The 21922-nt window shown below is 41.8% G+C and overlaps 1 protein-coding gene and 1 long non-coding RNA gene across 4 annotated transcripts in view; one reads left to right on the forward strand and one right to left on the reverse strand.

The window, feature by feature from the left end:
• Positions 1-21124, forward strand: part of PKD1L2 (polycystin 1 like 2) — a 40416-nt gene extending 19292 nt beyond the window's left edge. For all 3 annotated transcript variants that reach the window (XM_042438454.1, XM_042438455.1, XM_042438456.1), the window contains 24 exons: positions 584-710; positions 1497-1628; positions 2045-2270; positions 2365-2558; positions 2739-2969; positions 3328-3429; positions 4156-4334; positions 5726-5872; positions 6720-6919; positions 8319-8539; positions 9091-9307; positions 10191-10419; positions 11511-11742; positions 12031-12127; positions 12914-13054; positions 13972-14157; positions 14608-14935; positions 15920-16053; positions 16448-16575; positions 16807-16967; positions 17419-17629; positions 18188-18289; positions 19732-19863; positions 20581-21124. In XM_042438454.1, the coding sequence (XP_042294388.1) occupies positions 584-710; positions 1497-1628; positions 2045-2270; positions 2365-2558; positions 2739-2969; positions 3328-3429; positions 4156-4334; positions 5726-5872; positions 6720-6919; positions 8319-8539; positions 9091-9307; positions 10191-10419; positions 11511-11742; positions 12031-12127; positions 12914-13054; positions 13972-14157; positions 14608-14935; positions 15920-16053; positions 16448-16575; positions 16807-16967; positions 17419-17629; positions 18188-18289; positions 19732-19863; positions 20581-20706 (4183 nt within the window). In that variant the 3' untranslated portion in view covers positions 20707-21124. The remainder of the gene's footprint in view (positions 1-583; positions 711-1496; positions 1629-2044; positions 2271-2364; positions 2559-2738; positions 2970-3327; positions 3430-4155; positions 4335-5725; positions 5873-6719; positions 6920-8318; positions 8540-9090; positions 9308-10190; positions 10420-11510; positions 11743-12030; positions 12128-12913; positions 13055-13971; positions 14158-14607; positions 14936-15919; positions 16054-16447; positions 16576-16806; positions 16968-17418; positions 17630-18187; positions 18290-19731; positions 19864-20580) is intronic.
• LOC121914781 lies at positions 15711-21638 on the reverse strand. The gene is made up of 3 exons (XR_006100583.1): positions 21231-21638; positions 18141-18229; positions 15711-17912 (listed from the first exon to the last, which is right to left on the reverse strand). It is a non-coding gene; the product is annotated as an uncharacterized LOC121914781 (long non-coding RNA).
• Between the last annotated feature and the right edge of the window lie 284 nt (positions 21639-21922).

Genomic DNA, 21922 nt, shown 5'->3' on the forward strand with positions numbered 1-21922 from the left:
CTCCTCCCGTCTCCTCATCAGCGCACAGTGCACAGGATTCTCTAGTGTTTCCAGCCTGGTCTGCAGCCAAAGAAGACTCTTTTTACTCCAAAGATTCACCCTGGAGCATGAGTTGGGCCCTGTGCTTCATCTAAACAGGACAGGGCAGGAACAGGGTAGGAATGGTTCTTTTCCTCTGTGTAGACACAGCTGAAGTCTTTTACATACCGATTATACAGATTAAGCAGATATACCATGCAGCATTTGTACTTCTTTGCTCAATACTTGCGGTTGAGTCTCAAAGTACCCATGTGGGGGACCTAGGATTTGGGCACTGGCAATGCAGATGCCTAGGATTAAAATCTTGATCAGATGTTAAGGTCAATGGATGGCATTGCACAATTCAAAGGAGAGAATAAAAACAAACCAACCCTGAAACACGGTTTCCACAATTGTACATATAAACCTTCAGTGGATAGAGATAATTTAACTTGGATGCAAGACATGCATCACTCTGTTTCCAAGGGAAATTGTCTTCTCCTTTTCATCTCCTGTGTGTCTTTGTCTTTTCTGATTTTTGACCCCCTGATCCTTCTTTGGAAAGGTTGCAGACGGACAACATAGACAGTGCATCCATTAGCGTCTCTGGCTCCAGTTCAGCTAGCTTCACTTTGCCCTCTGCCTCTTCCATTCGTGTCTTGGAAGAAAGCGACGAGACAGTGGACATCAGGGCAAGTACATCATTTTTCATTGTGATTTGATTTTTTTAGTAATGTATTGTCTTCTTTTCTTGTTAAGATTATTGCTTAAAACATAATAACAACATTGGTGTAACAGTGATGGCTAAGCTAATCCAGCCACCTCTGTTCATTGTAACCCATCCAATATTATTAGTAGTATTTTTGTTTTCTGATATCCCACCTTTTTCCCAACATAGGGAGATGGTGGTCTTCTGATGTGTGGGCCTTGTTGCCTGGGGATGATGGGAGATATAGCCCCACACATTGGAAAAGACTGATATGGGTTGTATCGTGTTAAATCTTGGCCTTTGATCGTGCGTACCTAATTCATCCAAAAACATTGTCAGTCGTAGGAGTTTTCCACACAAAGGAGACCGGGAGTTTATCCCGTGAATATCCTGGAAAAATCGCGTAATTACATGAAACGATTTCACACAACGCCACATAAAACCCACCATTAAAGTGGTTGCAAAGAAGCATTAACACACATCTTTTTCAGTATTTCAGAGACAATGCATTTGTGATATCACTTTATTTGTGCAGTTGCGTGTGATAATCATCCATGCAATTACTTGCCATTTTTGCTTTATTTGTGGGTTGCTTTAAATGTGCTTTAATCTCTCTTTAATGCCGAAATTAGCCCCAGTGTGATAAAATCCATACATAGGTTTCCTGAACCGGTCAGAAAGCAAGGTGAGTTGCTTTCACTATCTCACCTGACAACAAGCGTTGGGTACGATTGGGTTCTTGGCTCTGAACAAATCACTCTTCTTGTAGATGGTGAGCTTCTCTGTGAATCCCTTTTCCTCAAGCGACAGTTTTGAGATCCACAGTGCCGTGGGAGGCCTCACCCTCACCAGCCTTGACGGGACAGTCATTCCAGTCCATAATCTTATGGAAGACATGGAGGTGATTTTCCTGACATGCTTCTTTTTCACAGAGCTGTGGAGCATTAGAGTTTTTTAATGTGAAGTTGAAGGCTTTCATGGTCCACATCCATAGTTTTTTGTGGATTTTTCAGGCTATGTGGCCATGTTCTAGAAGAGTTTATTCCTGACATTTTGCCAGCAGCATCTGTGGCTGGCATCTACTCAGGGTTACACTGTATAGCTATATACCCAGTTCTCTTCCATGTCAGCATTCTCTGAATATACCTTTCACAAAGCTCAGCCCCAGCTCTCCCCTTGTGCTGTTTATCTTTCCAATGGCAGGGAACAAGTGAGCCAGGGATCAATCACAGTGTTGTCTCTTCTGGTCACTGAAATTTAAAGGTTCTTGCAGCCTGGATGCATTCCCAGAACTCAAACTGTAAACTTTAATCACAGATAATTCTGCCAAGGAGTTCAACAATACAAGACTACAAAAGTGTGTTGAGTTTGCAAGACTTCAGTGCTCTCCAGGTTAATGTGACCTCAACAAATGCATCTCTTGTGATTCATTTGGAGCTGGACCAAAACATTCCACTTACTCTATATTTGGGATATGGTTATCATCCCAATGAGACAGACTATGAATTGATGGTACATCTTCCTCACAACAGAAACGCTACAGGTAAAATTAAAGAAATCAGTGTTGGTAGCTTTGTAGCATGTTCACTAGCTAGAACAGTCATATAACCCTGTAAGGTAAACTTTATCTCTTCCAGGTGAAGTATATTCCTGGATCCTTCACCCAGAAGACCTTGTTTTTGGAGAAGGAATGTATTATTTCATAGCAAGGCCAGAAACAGAAGTGGAGGCAGTTGTTGCCAGCAATGTAAACATTTCAGTCAGTTGCTTCATATCCCAGTGTGTATTTTGGGATGAACACCATGGGAGCTGGAATAACTATGGATGCTATGTGAGTAGAAAGAAACCAAGGCATGATTGTGTTGTTCTATAACAATAAGGCTGGACTCAGATGTTTTCCTGCCAGATTCAATATCTTTTGTTTCATTTCGTTTCACCAACATTGCACATTCACTTTTGTGCAGTTTGGATGGGTGCAAGGTTGTAATGACACATATTCCTTGGCTTGCAGGTTGGCCCCAAAACAACCCCTGATAGCACCCAGTGTCTCTGCAACCATTTGACCTTCTTTGGGAGCTCTTTCTTTGTGATGCCAAACACCATAGACGTCAGCAAAACGGTGGAGTTATTTGCTACCTTTGTGGACAACCCTGTTGTGGTGACAACCGTGGGTTGCATCTTCCTTGTATATCTGCTGGTTCTGATCTGGGCTAGAAGAAAAGACAACCAAGATGACGCCAAAGTAAGCCATACCTGAATTCACCTGCATTTCTTCAGTACAAATAGTCCTCTTCCAGTTTGCAAGGGCCTCAATGGATGGATTGTTATCATGGTTCTAGACTGAAGAATGTGGAAGGGTCAGATGTGTCATAGGTAGAACTAAATATCTCTGCTGAAGAGTATTTACTGGGTTAAAATAAACTGACCTAGGGAGCTGGTATACAATGAAAAGATGTAATTTCTTTTTCCCTTTCTGATTCTAACTGGGGAAGAGTTCTGTATAACCTTAAAAACTAAGCGTATAACTTTTTTTACCAGGAAACAAATAATCCCCCCTCGTTACCATGTATTTTCTGCTTCTGTGATGCTTTCTTTTCCAGGTGAAGATAACTGTGTTGGAAGACAATGACCCTTTTGCTCAGTATCGCTACCTGGTGACTGTTTATACTGGACATCGCCGGGGAGCAGCTACAACCTCCAAGGTATCGCAGAGGTCCAGAACGTCATTGTATATACTGAAAGGGTTATAGTTAGCTCTAGAGTATGTATGTGTTTGTGTGTGAGTGATTTTTGTTCTACTTGCAGTGATGAAAATGAAAAATAAGACTCATGATTTGGGTTTCCAATTTCATACATACATAAGCTGTCACTGACCAAATGCATCATCACTTGATTTGAAGCTCCTTCTCTTGCTGTTTTTAAATCCAAATTGAACACTTTTTTTGTTTTCTAAAACTTTTGGAATTTCAGATTAATGCCCTGTATATTTACTGTAATTGTTTATCTGTTTTATTCTGTATTTTGCATCTGCGTGTGTAGCTTTTCTTTTTTGCATTGTAGTTTACCGCTGTATTTCACTATTGCATTTTTAGCATTGTATTTTAGTATTGCTTCTAGTACTGTATTTCAGTATTTTATACTGAAGCAGTTATAAGTGCTTTATTCCTTTGTAAAGCACTATGTACATCAGTGCTGCTATACAACTATCATCAATAAGGCTCTGCCAAAGGTTCATCCTTTGAATCAGAAAATGATAGTGGGGCTGTTTCTTCTTTCTTGAAAAGGCCAAGGGACAAGTTACTTGTTTATGGTTATCTGCTTGAACCAACCAGTTCAGAATTTGGCTATGCGCATGTATGAAGGCTGTCCATGGAAATATATGCAGCTACAGAAACAATCCTAAACACCACATGTTTGTCCTGTTTCAGGTGACTCTCACCTTGTATGGCCAGGAAGGAGAGAGTGAACCGCATCACCTTGTGGATCCGGAAACACCCGTTTTTGAGCGAGGAGGAGCAGATGTCTTTCTCCTCTGCACACTCTTTCCTCTTGGAGAACTGCAGAGCATCAGACTGTGGCATGACAATTTGGGAGAAAGCCCATCCTGGTAGGCAAGAGATGAAGCAATGAAGGTGAAAACCCTTTCAAACTGCCCTTGCAAAGGTTTTCCCTCTTTTAATCACCCCTGAGGTTTAGAGGAATTTTCCAGAATCAATATTTTGTAATATAGAAAAGTCTCTCCCACATTGGCACCTTCACATACGCTTGACTATGACTCTCATCACTCACAACATAGGCTGGGGATGGTGGCACATGTCCTGTGTGCCAACTGGAGGATGCAGCTTTGGAAAGACAGAAGGCAGAACCCCAAAGCTATTATTATTATTATTATTATTTAATATTATTATTTTGGCAATCCATGCAGCCCCCAAAGGGTTCTTTGGGATAAAAGTGGTTCCTGGACCACCTACTGTCTTAAATCAACCCCATAAGGTACATACTTTCCTATTGCAGGAAGCAATAGTGGTAGATTAAAGTTGGAAAGGAATGTTTTGTCTGACATCCCTTAGCGAGTTCAAGGGCAAAGATTCAATCAGGAACTGTGACATTAGAATCCAGGACTGAATTGCCCCTCTTTCTCAGAGGCCACAACACTACACCATTTGATTGCTTTACTTTGGTGTATACTGTATGTAGGACCTCCCAGAAAATACATGCGTATTCTTTCTCAACTATCATTGGCATATTACCTCTCAGAACAAATGCTTGATCCTTTCTTTCATAGTCACGGGAACAATTCACACAGCGCATGTAACCCTCAGGCATTTTACATTTCAGAGTAAAATGTGTGAGGTAGAGAAAGATGTTGAAGGGCATCAACATATTTTTCTTTTCTAACTACCAGGAGCATAAGAAGCCACTTTCTATCAGACTGAGAGAAGGGAATCATGTGGCCGTCCTGTTTTATCCTTCCTTCCTTCCTTCCTTCCTTCCTTCCTTCCTTCCTTCCTTCCTTTCTCCCTCTGTCTTTTCTTTCTTTCATTCATATTTTTAAAAATTGCTTCTGCCTTTCATCCAGCAAAGGATTTATGGCAGTGTACAATGTACACAATATATTTTTCTCCTGTTCTATATCTTTCTTTCTTCCTTCCTTCCTTCCTTCCTTCCTTCCTTCCTTCCTTCCTTTCTTTCTTTCTGTCTCTCTTTCTAGTAGCTATACAGTGATATACAGCTGGATAGGCCAGGCATCCATGTATAATTTTGTGAAAAGACAGTTCCATCCCACAGGTGTACAATCTCAAAAACAACACCACACAAAAGGGTAAGGAGAAGAGGACAAGAAAACCCAGGCACAAGGAGTTTCTTCAGGCTAGTGGACTGGTTGCCAGATGACAGCTGACAAACCCAAAGCCCCAAGGGAGCCATCTTCTCAAAAAAGCTGATGGTGGCCCTGTTTTTCCATCTTCCTTAAACCTTCCTCCTGTGATTCCTTCATAGGTATGTGAACCGTGTGCTGGTTCATGATGTTGCCACTGATCAGAAGTGGTATTTCCTCTGTAACTCTTGGTTAGCCATTGATGTCGGAGACTGTGTCCTGGATAAAGTGTTCCCTGTTGCTACTGAGCAGGATATGAAGCAATTCAGGTACAACAAACAGTGGCAGCAGCACTGAATCTTTTTTCTCCATCAGGAAAAGTTCTGGGAAAAGTGGTTTCGGGGAAAAGTGTCAAATTGGGCGAGTTGGGGGGTATCAGGGTAGCATTTCATCTGGTCTGCTGATCATTTATGTGTGCCTGGGAGGCTTTCCCTTTGCCATTGGTTCATTGCCACTTTTTTCCCACCTAAGCCTTCAGTTCAAGCACAAATCCCATTCATTTCAAACAGGCTTCCACAGGTATGTTTCTCAATAACCTGTGCATATTGTGGGTGAAATTTGCTTTATATTAAATGACGTGAGCTTGAAAAATGTCCATTTAAAACCTTCTGTCCCTGGCTCTCTGTCCGGCTCTCGTTTGAACAGCCTCCCAGAACCATGCAGATCCTTTCAACCAAGTGCTAGGGCAGAGGTTGGCAGTTTGTGAACCTCCAGATTTTATTTTATTTTGGCCTGCAACATCTACCATCCTTTATCAGTAGTGGTTATCCTGACTAGCTTGGGCTGATGGGACTTGTAGTTCAAAAACATCAGTCTGCAAAGTTGCCCAGCCATATGGTGGAGGTATGCCTATAGCTGAGTTTTGTTCTCAGTTGTAAACGTTCACTGCAGCCAGCTTTTCTCCATCCCAAACTAAGGAGGGAAGAGGGGGGAAATGTGAGTATTCTTCCAGTAGGGCTGCAGAAATGGGCCAGATTTCTATTTTATTTGCTTCTGTTGCATCCTGGTAATATGATAGTGAGTAGATTTCTAGGGTATGGGCAACAGCTGGTGCTACCTGTTGCTGCAGAGCGTAGGAATTTGTGATCCCATTTGATCTTGTTTGTCTCTCCCCAGCAATCTGTTCTTTATGAAGACCTCCAAAGGTTTCCGTGATGGACATATCTGGTACTCTATTTTCAATCGCTGTCCACGCAGCTCCTTCACACGCGCCCAGAGGGTCTCCTGCTGTTTCTCACTGCTTTTGTGCACCATGTTGACCAGTATCATGTTCTGGGGGGTGCCCAAGGATCCAGCGGACCAGAAAATGGATTTAGGTAACTACAAACTAACCTCACATTGGCCCCATACAGACAGGCCAAAATAAAGCTGCTTCGGGTCACTTTGGAGGTATGCTATTTCAATGATGCATGCATCCTAAGAGTCCAGAAGCTGCGCCAAAGCTGTGCTGTAGTCCTTGGGACTGGATCATGGTTTTGGTGCAACTTCTGGACTCTTAGGACGCATGCATCATTGAAACAGCATACCTCCAAAGTGACCCGAAGCAGCTTTATTTTGGCCTGTCTGTATGGGGCCATTGAGAAGCCATGGTACTGCAACGACTCATTGAATAAGGAAATCTGGCAAGTGAGAACGAGTTGTATGCCTGATGGACTTTTCTTTCTTTGGAGTTGTTTTCATTACCAATTGTCCTTAAAGGAGTTATTTTATCAGTAGCATCCATTCATAGAGCTGGAGGAGACCACAAGGGCAACCCAGTCCAACCCCATTCTGCTATGCAGCAATACACCATCAAAACACTCCCAGCAGATGGTCATCCGGCCTCTGTTTAGAAACCTCCAAAGAAGGAGACTCCACTACTCTCCAAGGCAGCATTTTCCAATGTCTAACATTTGTTCTTCCTGATGTTTTGGAAATCTGCTTTGCAGGAATCTTATAAGGATTTAGAAGATCTTTGCAAAGGGGCCATAGCTCAGTAGTAAGGCACTTACTTTGCATGAAGATCGCAGATTCAATCCCTGCCATTTCCAGGTAGGGCAGGAAAAACTCCTGCCTGAAATCCTGGACAGATGATGGGTCAGTTAACCATCTCAGGGTCTCCATCTATGTTCATATGAGAGAATTTGAATGATGTGTGTTGAATAGTGTGGATTTGTTTTCTTTGTTCTTCAAATATTTGTTGCTAATTCTTGATGAATGTCAGTGGAAGCCACTCTTAAAAGGTTTGAGCTACACTGTTTAGTTAGCACATGGATGGCTAACCTCTGGATATAAGGAGGCTTTGGGGAGCATGGTTCCAGTGCAAACAAGCCATGTTGGGAGCATACACCTTGTTTAAAAGGAAAGATAGCCCTTTTGCTATCAGGGTAAATTCAGCAGCAACAGGGTGCTGGAAGTTAGACAGTTACTGGGGGTCCAAGGCTTTTATGACTGGCATCCATAGTTTTTGTGGGTTTTTCGGGCTACGTGGCCATGTTCTAGAAGAGTTTCTTCCTGACGTTTCACCTGCATCTGTAGCTGGCATCATTTCTCAGAAGATGCCAGCCACAGATGCAGGTGAAAAGTCAGGAATAAAGTCCTCTAGAACATGGCCACATAGCCTGAAAACCCCACAAAAAACTATAGTTACTGGGGGGTTTACATGCAGGCTAGATGTAGCCTAGTTGTGTATTGGCACGATGGGACTGTAAGTAACTGTTCAACTGACCTCACCAGGAAAAATAGAGTTCACATGGCAAGAAGTGATGATCGGCTTTGAGAGCTCCCTCCTGATGTTCCCCATCAACTTGCTCATCGTGCAGATCTTCAGAAACATTCGGCCTCGGTCTAAGAAAGAGAAGAAGCCAGGGAAAAGCGGGCGGGTGTCCCCTGACCTGCCTGCTACTCCCCAGCAGGTTACCCAAAGTGTGTCGCTCTCTCCTGAGGCTGTGATCAAGGTATGTGGTGCAAACAGCCAGTGCTGCTTTATGTTGGTAGTAACGCATATGCCCTTACCTAAGAGAACATTTCTAGTTATCTTCTCACTGTTAGAATCTGCTGGAAAGCTCAGGGAGGAGGTGATGAGAGACCTCTGCTTTGAGACCCTCGGTCAATCGAAGTGGACAGTGCATGGTTCACTTTGGTCAAAATAATCTACATGGTCAAAATAATGTGCCATGGGGCCATTCACACTACACAGTTACAGTGCTATCGTTCCACTTTAAATGCCATGGCAATAAGTAGCTCTCTCAGGTTGTGTGGGTTTCTTGGTAGTCTCCCATCCAAGTATTAACCAAGTCTGATCCAGCTTAGTTAGTGAAATCAGATGAAATTGCTTAGTTCAGGATGGTGGAGTGGTACACTTTGTTACTCTGTCACTTTAAAGGGGAAAACATTTTCATCCAGTTTTAATCTTTTGATTAAGGTTGTTAAACCTGGCATGAATGAACGCAGATGGTATTTTCATAATCTGAGCAAATCTCTCCCCCCCACCCTTCCAAATGTCTAGGATATTCGGCGAATTGCCAGTTCCCTGTTCAAAACCCTCAAGGCACCCTTGCCTTCTCCTGAGCCTGATTTTGGTAAATCAACCGATATCAATAAGCTTTTAGCTTTGGTTGAGGATGTCATCTGCCAGCAGAATAGGATTGGACAGGAATTTTACGACGAGAGCAAGAAGAAAGATGATCCAATTATCATCACCCTCGGGTTGGTGGATTTACAAGGTAAGTTACAAGCTGGCAATTTTCGGATACAGTTGGATTCTGGTAAGCGAAGGTGATCGCTGCATCCAAGGGCAGAGACTGGTCTCTCAGGAGGCAGACGCACATTTTTTGGTGCATGATGATTTATCTCTCTTTCTCTCTCTGGGGCAATTCACAGCATGCCCTGCAGTGCATTTGGCACAATAATTACTCAGTCATTTGTTGTGCAAAATCTACATTTTGAAAAAATTGTATTAGGAGAGAAGTGGGTATAATGGAGGTAAAGGTCTTATGCTGTTGACAGAGATGACCCTGCTTTTAGGCAGGAGGCCGGAGAAGTGGCTCTGTAAGCAGAGATGGCACTGGGATGTATTCAGCCAGCAATTTCAGCTGTAAAGTGTGTGTTATCAGGGTATATGATATCAGGGTGCCACCCGAATTAACCCTTAAACTGCATAGAGGTAAGCCGGTTTAATAATAAATGTGATAAGCCCCTAAAACACACCTGAATTCAGAATTCATTTGAGGGGGGGCAACACCCACATCGTTTCCCCATATTTATCCCCTGGCAAGCATGCTTGTATCTCTTTATTGTTAGTGCTGCCATTTTGGCTTCAGTTGGCACCCCCTAAACATTTTCAATATGAAGTCCAGTATTAGGACCATTTTGAGGCAAACTATTCAGAAGTCCCTAGGAGATGCTGCAGCAGTTTATTTTGCCTAAGCTTAAGGGGAAGAGAGAGATTCCAAAGGCCTCATTTGAGGCTACTTGCCCTCACAACCATGATAAAATGCAACACACTTTCAGTGTATATGTATAGGGTCACCACTCAATACATTTTTCAAATGTTTTGCTGTTTCCAGGTAAATATAATTTATTTTATTATTTTTTCCTCCCCTGCAGAGAAGACAAGGACTCCAACTCCAGAGAAAGGAATCAGGGGAAGACTGAAGCATCGTGACTACAACCGTTGCCTTTACAAGCAGTTGCAACATGTGGAGATGGAGTTGGAGCTGTTGGGGCCACATAAATTCCAAAGCCCCCAAAGCTACTCTCAGGCTGTGAGGCAGGTGCAGCACATGAAGGGCCTCCTGGAAAGCCAGCTGTCCTCTGCAGCATCCGTCAGTGAGAGGTAAAAGAACGATATTCTGGGAAGGCCCCTTTGGAGGCCATTTGCTCTCATAACCTTCTGACAAAGTAAAACCCTCTTTCAGTGTATGTGCGTATGCCTTCAAGTCACCTCTTGAGTCATGGCAACCCCATAAGTTCCATAAGTTTTTCTTAGGCAGGGAATATCCAGAGGTGGTTTTGCCAGTTCCTTCCTCTGAAATAATAGCCTACAGTGTCTAGGATTTCTTGGTGGTCTACCATCCAAGTCCTAGCTGAAGCTGAGCCTGCTTAGCTTCCAAGATCAGATGAGATCTTGTGCTTTTAGGTATGTATCTGCCTCAGATACACAGACATTCTAACATTTTGCAGATGAAAACCAGGACATGTATGGCAAAGCAACATCAGAGCGTGGTCAAGATGGTAAAGTTATTAATGTGGAAGAACACACAACCTAGGAAAAGTTGCAGCAGTTTGCTTTTGCTTGAGCTTGTTGGGAAGGGCACCCCCCCCCCCCCGAACTTGAGTACAAGCTACTCTTGCACTTTGGGCTCAGTTTGTAGCAACTGAAGTAAGCTGGGGACAAAGAGAGAAACTGGGAGAAAACAAACATTTTCAAAGCAGCCGAAAAAGTGGAATGGCAGAGGATAGTCAGATGCCAAATCAGGACAGTTGGAGGGTAGGAGAGGCTGCGGAAGTTTAATTTGCCTAAGATTACAGGGAAAGTCACAGTCTCGGGTGAAGAATGATGTTTATCGCTCTCCTTCTCTTCCTCATTCAACACCTTTCCAAGTTTAGGTGTATTTTTGGGCCTGAACAGACAGGCCAAAATAAAGCTGCTTCGGGTCGCTTTGGAGGTATGCTCTTTAAATGATACATGCGACTTAAGAGGCCAGAAGCCACTCTAAAGTCATGCTCCAGTCCTAAGGACTGGAGGGCATCTTTGGCACAGCTTTTGGCCTCTTAAGATGTGTGTGTCATTTAAATAGCATACCTCCACAGTGACCCGAAGCAGCTTTATTTTGGCCTGTCTGTTCAGACCCTTTCTTGCTTTGGATTTTCATCATACACTGCCTGGAGTTCTTGCATCATGTAGCATCTTTCTTGATTTGCCAGGGGCTCACCTACTCCCAGCCTTCCAGAAGACGGTAAGAAAGAGCTCACATCCAAAGGCTTGCCCTGGTGGTTTGTCTACATTGGCTGGCTCCTGGTGGCAGTCACCAGCGGCGTATCTGGATTCTTTACCATGCTGTATGGGCTGCATTATGGCAAGGACAACTCCATCAAGTGGCTGATCTCCATGGCTATCTCCTTCTTTGAAAGCCTTTTCATTACACAGCCATTAAAGGTAGGGCTCCTCATACAATCTATCAGTATGTGTGTGTGTGCATTCATGTATAAGTCTAGGAATTTTAGTTAAAAAATGAAAATCAGGACATGTGGCCGAGCAACATGTGTGTGGTCAGGATGACAAACCGGGACATTTTAAAACCAGCTGAAAAAGTGGGACAGCGGAGAATTACCCAGGACTGTCCCTGCCAAATCATAAGAGTTGGAAAGTACTGTATGTGGGACAACAGAATCACTTATTTTAGACTGAATCCAGTGCCAAATGTATCTTTCTGATGTTTTCCAGGTTCTAGGATTTGCTGCTTTTTTTGCTTTGGTGCTTAAAAAAGTGGAGCAGGAAGATGAGGAGAACACCTCTATTGATGGGCCATTGTCTACTGCAGGTAATTATTAAGAGGGTACATCTATACTGTAGAAATAATGCAGTTTGGCCACCGCTCTTAGAACATCTGCCTTTCCCTTGTGAAAATTGCCTCTCACTGCATCGGTATCACTGAAAAAGGGTGAAATAGCCAAGCAATGCTGAATGCCTGCCAGATTTCCTTATCGCATCTGAAAAGTGGAAGTCTCATACCCTGTAAGCAAAGCTTTTCAATCCACTTAGGCCTTTTCTCCCTTGTGTCAAGATCCTATTTTTAGCTCACTTTAAGCCAGACATTTTTCTCTCCTCCTGTCCTCTTTGATAGCTATGATTTGTGTTTCTTAGCATCTGTAGCCCTTTCTGCACTCCAGTTATCCTTTGCTCCCTTTCCTTTTTTTGTCCATAATTTTGAGTACTAGGTAAGTCTCTGTCATTTTGCTTTTGTAATTTTTTGATATCTCTGCTGAGGTTTTAAATGTTATAATTTTAAGCTGTGTAGCGTGCCTTCCTTTTTCAATGAGAAGCAAGGCAGGTTACTTGCAAAATTTAAATTGGGATTAAACATAGGAAATAAATGGGTTAGCACAGGATAGCAACAGGGTAATCAATAAAAGGAATTAAAATCAATTTGTGGTCGGTGACAGAGGTCTCAGTCTCCATGGGATTGTTGTTACTGCTGTATTTTGTATTATGGATGTCCCTGCCTGACATAAATAGCACGCTGGCCTGTTTTATTTGAACTACAGGCCCCGAATATATTGATAAACTCCCATTTACCAATAAGCTCCTGCCTCCTTTTCCTGCACAGGTGACTCAAATCCTATCTTTGGGGCACGCAGAGACAGCGGAAGCATCATGTACCAGCCTCCCCCTGCTACCGATATTGAGAAAATGAAGAGTAATCGCATCAAGGAACAGAAAGCGTTTGCTCTCATTAGAGAAATCCTGGGTACTTTCTTTTCTGTTTGTGTCTCAAAACGACCAGGGAAAGAGAAGGAGCTTTAAAAATGAGGCCTAAATTTGTACACTCAGCTTTCCAGGCTGCAGTCCTTTTCAAGACTCATAATGCAGTTTAAGAAATTATTATGATGTGTTTATTTTATTTATTGAGAGTGTTTATAGCTCTCACTTTAGCCAAACAAGGCTTACAAATAGTTAATTTGACATGTGAAGTCAAAGGCTTTCATGTCCGGCATCCGTAGTTGTTTGTGGGTATTTCAGGCTATGTGGCAATGTTCTGGAAGAGTTTATTTCTGATGTTTCACTGGCATCTGTGGCTGGCATCTTCAGAGAATGCTGGCATGGAAATGAGTGGGATACATATATATATATATACTGTGTAACTCTAGGTCACTCCTCCCAACCTAGAGTCACACAGTATATGTGTGTGTGTGTGTGTATGTGTATACATACACATACCCCATTCACTTCACTATTTCAGCCACCCATGAAAAAACTTTGGGTTTTTGGAATATTTTTGGATTTTGAAATTCCAGATCAGGGAGATTCAATCTGTATGAATATTATACAATGCATTAATGTAAAATCAACCACAATGAGAGTCTTCTCTCAGACTCGCAATCATTGCATACGCTCTATGTTGACATTCACCTGATGTCCTCAACACACATTATATATCAAAATCATATCTATCCCAGCTTCCCCATAAAGCTCATGTGGTCACCTTGAGGTAATCACAGCTTCTCTTAACCTACTATACGTGATGTTCAAGAAAACAATTCTGTCTATTCTGTCTACAAAGGTATAGTAGTGGTGGATCATTATATCCTCGTGATGTGTGCTGATTCAACATGTTGGATTTGGCTTGGAAACCTGATTGTTTCATGTTTGTTCTCCTTTCTCCAGCCTACTTGGGCTTCTTGTGGATGTTGCTTTTGGTTGCCTATGGACAGCGAGATCCCAATTCTTATTATCTCAACAAACACATTGAAAACAGCTTCACAGATGGATTCGAAGAAGTCTTAAGTTATCAGGATTTCTTCACATGGGCCAGAACCACTTTGATCAAAAATTTATATGGGCCATATCAAGGTATGAAGATACTTCTTGTTTGGGCAGGACATCTTCACATTTAAACTCGAGCTTGGAAGTTACAAATTTTAAGGATGATGAAGGTCTAATGATGTTAATATGAAATAATTTGCACAGTAACAATTCATATACTTAGGTTTTTGATCTAGCAAGTAATTTGGTGTTTGGGAGGTTCTGGAGACATTTGGGACTATTTTTTATATGTTAAGTAATTTTAAAAAAAACATATCTTCTATATTTATAAAATAAATTAATGCAATGTGCTGGTTATGAGTAAAATTGCTGATTTTCCATGAATAATTAGTAACAATCAGAAAATTAATTTTAAAAAGAGGAACGCTAACACTTTTTCCTATCTTGATGAAGGACAAATTGGCCTTGACAACTCTGCAAATGATCACAGATTGGCCTGTCGTTTTGAACATGTCTTGTTTCTTAAATCCCAACAAGGTTTTATCACAGACGGCAATTCCAAGCTTGTGGGAAGCGCACGGATTCGGCAAGTTCGGGTGAAAAGCAGCACATGCCCCATATCCTCTCAACTGCATCTGACTGTTGGAGAATGCCGTGCTCCTTATTCTTTTGACACAGAAGATACGACGGATTATGGCGTGAACTGGAACATCTCTTCCCTTGATAACTCCTCAGAGCTCAGTTCTGTATGGCAGTACCAGAGCCAGTCTGAACTAAGAGGGCACCCAATCTGGGGCAAATTGGCTGTCTATCGAGGCGGAGGATACGTGGTTCACCTGGGGACAGATTCCCAGAATGCCTCCAGGTATTTTTTATCCACGGATTTGAGCATACACACCTTGAAAACATTCCAAAGAAGTATAAGTTCCAAATAGCAAACCTTGGTTTTCCATTTTATATATGGGACACCATTTTGTGCCATTATATTTAATGGGACTTGAGCATCCACAGATTTTGTTATCCACAGGGGATCTTAGAACCAAACCCCAGCGGTTAACAAGGACCCACTGTATTATATATATATATATATATATCCCATATTTTCCCCGGTCTGGGACTCTACGTAGCTAAAACTTTGCTCCATACGAAATTAAAAAATGTAATTAAGTTATTAATCCAATTGAAACCAAGTAAAAAACAATGGCTTCGTTGTTTGAATCAATCCACCTGTAGCGTGGTCTCTGTCTTTTCCTACTGCCTTCCCTTTGAGCAAGGATTATTGCTTTTTCCAATTAGTCACATCATCTCATGATATGTCCAAAGTATGGCAACTTCAGTTTAGTCAGGACTACAGTATTATTGTACAAAGGGATCTTGTTGCACCTTTGAGAATAACTGAAAGAAAGAAGTTGGTAGCATGAGCTTTCATAACCTGGAGCCTACTTCCTCAGATGGATGTTTTAGGAGCAAGTGGGCTCACGTCTACCAACTTCTTTCTTCCAGTTAGTCTCAAAGGTACTAAAAGATCCCTTTGCATAGTGTACTGATTTTCCAGACTAACATGGCTATGTCTTTGAGTATTATTGTTATTTATTTTAATCATTTACATCCCCTTCCCCCCCACAATAATGGGACTCAAGGCACTTAACATCGTATTTAAAAACAATACAGATTATAAACTATACAGATACTTCAATAAAAGCATAAATATAAAAGCTATTTTAAAACAATTCATTTATCAATTTAAAACACTAAAAAGATTTTTAAAATGCATTAGATGACTCTGTACACAGAATCATCCAATCAATCTGTCACCAGTTTTTGTATGTCTGTGTTTATTCTTTGGCAGAATCCTTCAGTACCTCTTTGACAACATCTGGCTGGATACCTTTACAAGAGCTGTGTTTGTCGAGTTCACCGTCTATAATGCCAACGTGAACCTGTTTTGCATCGCAAGCCTCATGTTTGAAACCAGTGCCTTAGGTGAGAGTTCGATCTCAGCTCCAGTGTTTTTAGACAAGAGGATAGCAGGCCCTACATTACTCTGGGAGACTGCCTCCTCTGCCATGTCTCCTCAATTGAGACTCTGTTAATATTCCCTCTTCTCATGCACATAGTAAAGGCAACCTGGAGAAGCTACATCTCCTTTTTGTTTTAATTAAAAGCAACAACATTCAAAATAAATATTGCTAATTTAGGCAGCTTGCAGAATGTATACTGGCTTCTATTTTATTTTTAGAACTGTTTTCTCTTCTTACAGATTTTGGATTGTCTGGATATTTTATTTTATGTTTTATCTTGGAATTCATACAGGCCTACTTTCAATAATGCAGAAGATGCCCTGATCAGACACTGCTCTCTGCTTTTGCTTTCACAGGGGCTTTCTTTACACGGGCCGAGCTGCAGAGCGTCCGGCTTTATCCATACACAGATGGCCTGCATATCTTCGTAGTAGCAGCAGAAGTCATTTATTTCCTCTTTGTCATCTACTACATGGTGGGACAGGTAAGAACATCTGAAAGCACGAAGCAGCTCTTCTAAACGCCACAACACAAGTTGGCAAGCCTATTCCCCCTTCCTGCAGCATTTCTCATTTTTCTGACTACCAGTCATCAGTTCTGAAGTCACACTTGGCTAGTGTTCTCAATGCGGTTGCAGTGTAGCAACATAATCTGTCCTCCTCCTCTGCTCACGTTATGCATGGTTTGAAAGGAAATGAACACTTTGTTCCAACAGGGAAAGCTCATGAAGGCTCTGAAATGGAATTACTTCCGCAGCAAGTGGAACCTGCTGGAATTGGCCATCATCACAATCAGCTGGAGTGCCCTGTCGGTGTTTGTAAGACGGACAATCTTGGGCTCACGAGACATCAGTTACTATCAGGAGCATAAGGACGAGTAAGGATTTAACAATTTTAAATAATACCAGGGTATACTTTCATCTTGGCTTAGCACACCTCTCCCTCCAATTTACTGTATCCTATTATTGTTTCTTAATGAAGCAGAAAGACTCTTAGTGCTGAAAAATGTCTTGCTCTTTTAAGGTCTTTTCCCTTTGGGATTGTTCCACTGAGACGCCATCAATACAGTCAAGTTGATCAGTCTGCTTAATAGATTCCTGAATGGGGATCTAAACCCAAGGCACCTTTGCCCTTAGCCTGTCAGCCTTCTTTAACATGGCATCCTCCTGATGCTCTGACTATAACCCCCATCATCCCCAGCCAGTTAGTGTGCAATCAGTGGGGAGAATGGCTGTTTTAGTCTAAAACATCTGGAGGACAGGACACTGGGTTGAGGGAGATTGCCATTTTGGCACCACTGTCTCATGATGCTTCTTGCATCCCCTTAGGTTTGCAAGTTTCAATCAGACAGCGACTGTTGATGCAGTTCTGGGCTACTTGATCGCCTTCTTGGTGCTTCTCTCCACCGTGAAACTCTGGCATCTTCTGCGGCTGAACCCCAAGCTGAACATGATCACCTCCACCCTGAGGAGGGCCTGGGGAGACATATCCGGATTCGCAACCGTGATTATCATCATGTTCCTTGCCTACTCCATAGCTGTGAGTAGGTCTTCTGCTTTATATGTTGCCAGCAGAGCTGCTGTCCCCATCTATAAATGTATGCCCATTTTTAGAGAATGCTGGCATGGAAGATGCCACCATGCTCTGAAGCTGCCAGCCACAGATGCTGGCGAAACGTCAGGAATAAACTCTTCTAGAACATGGCCACATGGTCCCAAAAAACCCTTAAAATACTCAGAGCTTCCTGGTAGAAAATCCATAGATAATATCTTTGTTTAGAGAGACCACATCCAGAGACGGTACAGACATGAAGGTTTCCAACCTGGAATGAGATGAAGCTGTTGACTACAACAGTAATTACACTTCAAAGTTGAACTCATTTCCTTGCTCAGCAGCCTACTGTGAGCTCTGTTTAACACATAGATATAGCCGGTCTCCAACCTTAATTAATTGAAAAGTACTCCCATGGTCTCTGAAGTGGTTTAGAAATGTCACACCATGCCAAGGCACCTTGTGGGCAAGTAGAAAAATAGCAATGAATGTTACTCACCTAAATGCAAGTTCTCTCTTCCTCTTCTCCTTCTTTTGAATTTGCAGACAAACTTGATCTATGGCTGGAAGCTAAACTCTTACAAGACCCTGTTTGATTCAGCAGAGACAATGGTTAGCCTTCAACTAGGAATCTTCAATTATGAAGAGGTACAGAATCTGCCTTCAGATACCGAGTCAACTGAAACGTAGGGTAATAAGGCTGGACTAAATGGGGAGCTTTTTCCTATGAATCCTCAGAAAGGGAGTCCACAGAGACAGATGAAGTCAGGTCAATTTATTGATTTACTTAAAAGTCAGATTAAAAGTTAAAATAGTTTAAAATGTTTTAAAACCATTCATATATAATCAGTTAGGACCCAAAAGCTTTTGTAAGCAAGCATGTTTTAATTTGGTGCCTGAAAAACAACAATGTCGGTGCCAGGCAGGCCTCCAAGGGGAAATGAGATGCCACAGCCGGATCCCAAGCTTTTTATAAGGCTTATCAAAGGAAGCTGCAGTTGAATAGTACTTAAAAATGGACCAGCTGCCAATGACCCTGTTTCAAAACTGGGAGGCTCTGGGTACATCTACACTGTAGAAATAATGCACTTTAACCCCACTTTAACTACCATGGCTCCATTGATGGGATTTGTAGCTTGGTGAGGCACCAGCACTCTTTGGCAAAGAAGACTAAAGAACTTGCAAAACTGCAAAACCACATAGGATGGAGCTACAGCACTTAAAGGGGTGTCAAACTGCATTATTTCTACAGTGTAGATGTACTATATTCCCTAGGGCCAGTCTCAGCAACTCCTTACTGAAGGGTCCAGCAAACTCACATTTAATGCATTGCACTTCAGATTATTACTGATTTGGGTACCAACTGGTACCAACTTCCCATCTCCTTCTGGATCCAGTCTAAATTTCCTGCCCTTTCCTTCAGAACTGTTAAGTGCCCTTGCCCTCCCTCCTTATCTTTCCACTCTCCTAACCTGATACTACTTCCATAAACTTTGCTCTTCCAGTACTACCACCCCCAGCGTCCAAAGGTTTTCTTTTTTCTCCTCCATCTCTGCTCCTTCTCCATTACTAGCCTTTGTGCCTTTAGCTGCCTCTATAGCTCTGAACAGTGGCATGAGAAACTGGGACATTTTAAAAGTAGCTGAAGAAGCGAGAGGACAGAAGAATAATCCGATTGAAACAGTTGAAGGTTGTGCTCAGTTTCTTGAAACAGAAGTGCCATAAGGCTGTTTCTGAAAGGACCCCTGTCCTCCATCCTACCAGGATGAACATGACAATAAGCATAGCATTGCACTTACTGTTGTACTGTATAAGCATTTTTATTGATATTAATATGTTGCTTATTCTTCTATTTTGTGCCATGAAGACATATTCTTCTTTACTTAAGCTATAGTATGAATAAATAATACCATTATATCAAGTATTTATTAAAATGTAAGCATCTTGTTCAGCACTAAGCCATGGCTAATCCATGAAGCAAGCATACTTGTGGAAGACACTAGTTCCTTTAAGTTTTTAAATATTTTAGTTTTCTCTCCTCTTTGTAGGATAACAAAATACCTGATTGCTATTTTATGGACATATTTCAGGTCTTGGACTACAATCCTATTTTGGGCTCCTTCTTAATTGGCTCCTGCATCATTTTCATGACGTTTGTGGTGCTGAACCTCTTTATCTCTGTGATCCTTGTCGCTTTCAGTGAGGAGCAGAAACATTACCAGGTTTGCCCATAGATGTGTTTTGTGAATTCTAGTATCTGGGCTTTCAGTCTGTCAGGTCATGTACTGTTTGCTGTTGCTGTTGTATGCCTTCAAATCATTTCCAACTCCAGCTATCCCAGTTTGGAAAGGAATAGTTCTCATTAATTTAGCTGCTTTAAATAGATCCCAGTGTCTGTCTCCTCCTCCCACTTTTCTTCTTTGTCTTGCTGCAAATTGAGTTCAAAATGCAAAAGCAATTTGTATTCAATTAACTCAGCAGGGAGGAGAAGAGGCAAAATCTTGCCCTTCCCAGTAGGTTCAGGCAAAAGGAAACTGCTGCAACCTCTCCTAGTTTGTGCTTTTCCTCATTAATAATAACCATTGCCATCTGTAAAATGTTGGAAGGCAAATGAACTTATCATGGGAGATTTCTTGGCCAGCTGTGTTTTGTTGTTTCCAAGTACCTGCCTGACTGCACAGTCCTATGTCTACTCAAAGGTAAATCCTACCGATTTCAGTATGTCTTACTCCCATGAAAGTATGCATAGTACTAGTTGCAGTCCTTTACTTGAGAGAGTAAATTCCATTTATCACAGCTGGGTTTGATATTGAGTAAACAAGCACTAGGACACCGGGAGATCAGGGATTGAATCCCCATAATGTCTGGATTATGGATATCTACAACAATCCATAGTTGTATACATATTCACAAATGTACATGTGTTTGTGGTTTTTAAGGCTTCAGAAGAGGAAGAGATAGTCGACTTAATGTTGAAGAAAATTTCCAGTTTCCTTGGCATTAGATGCAAAAATGATCAGAAACCAGACTGCGATAAACCACTGGAAGAACCTGCAGGAAACTAAAGGCAGCTAGATGGATGCCATGCTTATCACTCCAGTTTACAGCTGCCTTTAAACATTGTGATTTTCGTCTTTGTGAAATGCTGCAGCTCTTTTTAAGTACGGAAAGACTTCCAAGACTATGATCTCTAAACCATTGTATGTTAAGACTGTAGCCTTAATCCTGTATTGAAAGATATGGGAATAAGTGTAACAGAATTGCATTGCCTGTTTGACTCTGCGTACTGCTTTATTGTGCATTTTGCCCACAGTGTGATGTAACAAACAATATAATAAAGTATCCAGTGTGTCATACGGCTAAATTATTTAAAATTATAAAATTAATACCAGTCCAGTGAAATAATGTATTGTTACGGTATGCTTTATTTGGAGATTAAATAAAGGATGAATCATTATGTATGCTATTAGGTTTAATAGTAATAAATGGGATTATAAGACATCGACTGGCATCTTGTTAGCAACACACAGGCATTAAGTTGCACTGGATATGTGGTGCAGTTTTTGTTGACAACGTGCAATGCTCTTACCTGGTTTATGGCTGCAGAAGTGGAGTTTCACATGTGGGACCATTGTATGTGCATTTGTGCATTGACTTTTCCATTGTGTATTGCTGTGGCCAGGTGCCAGGTGAGACCGTTGACCATTTATCCATATACGTTGCACTGCATTGGTACTCAGTAGAGGAACTGCATGACACAAAACAGAACGTAACTGCTGGCTGTTAGTTATACTATGCTGCAGAACTATAAGATCTCAGGCAACACCCATATAAAGCTAACTCATACTAGAGTAGCATGTCATAGTTGTAGTGTTCCCCCAAATATAATAATCCAAGCTCTGAGTTTTAACCACATTCCCAAGATCCACCAACCTTGGGGTCACCATAGAGAATCATTGGGGAATAGTTGCCCATAGGGAGTAATAGGAGAACAGTTGTCCATAGGGAACCATTGGGGAATAGTGGTCCATAGGGAATCATTGGGGAATACTGTCCCATAAAAAATCATTGGGGAATAGTTGCCCATAGGGAGTAATAGGAGAACAGTTGTCCATAGGGGACCATTGGGGAATAGTTTTCCGTAGGGAATAATAGGAGAATGCTTTCCCATAGAGAACCATTGGGGAATAGTTGTCCATAGGGAATAATAGGAGAATGCTTTCCCATAGGGAACCATTGGGGAATAGTGGCCCATAGGGAATAATAGAACAGTTGTCCATA

Source organism: Sceloporus undulatus, chromosome 8 (assembly GCF_019175285.1).
Source record: "Sceloporus undulatus isolate JIND9_A2432 ecotype Alabama chromosome 8, SceUnd_v1.1, whole genome shotgun sequence".
NCBI lineage: Eukaryota > Metazoa > Chordata > Lepidosauria > Squamata > Phrynosomatidae > Sceloporus > Sceloporus undulatus.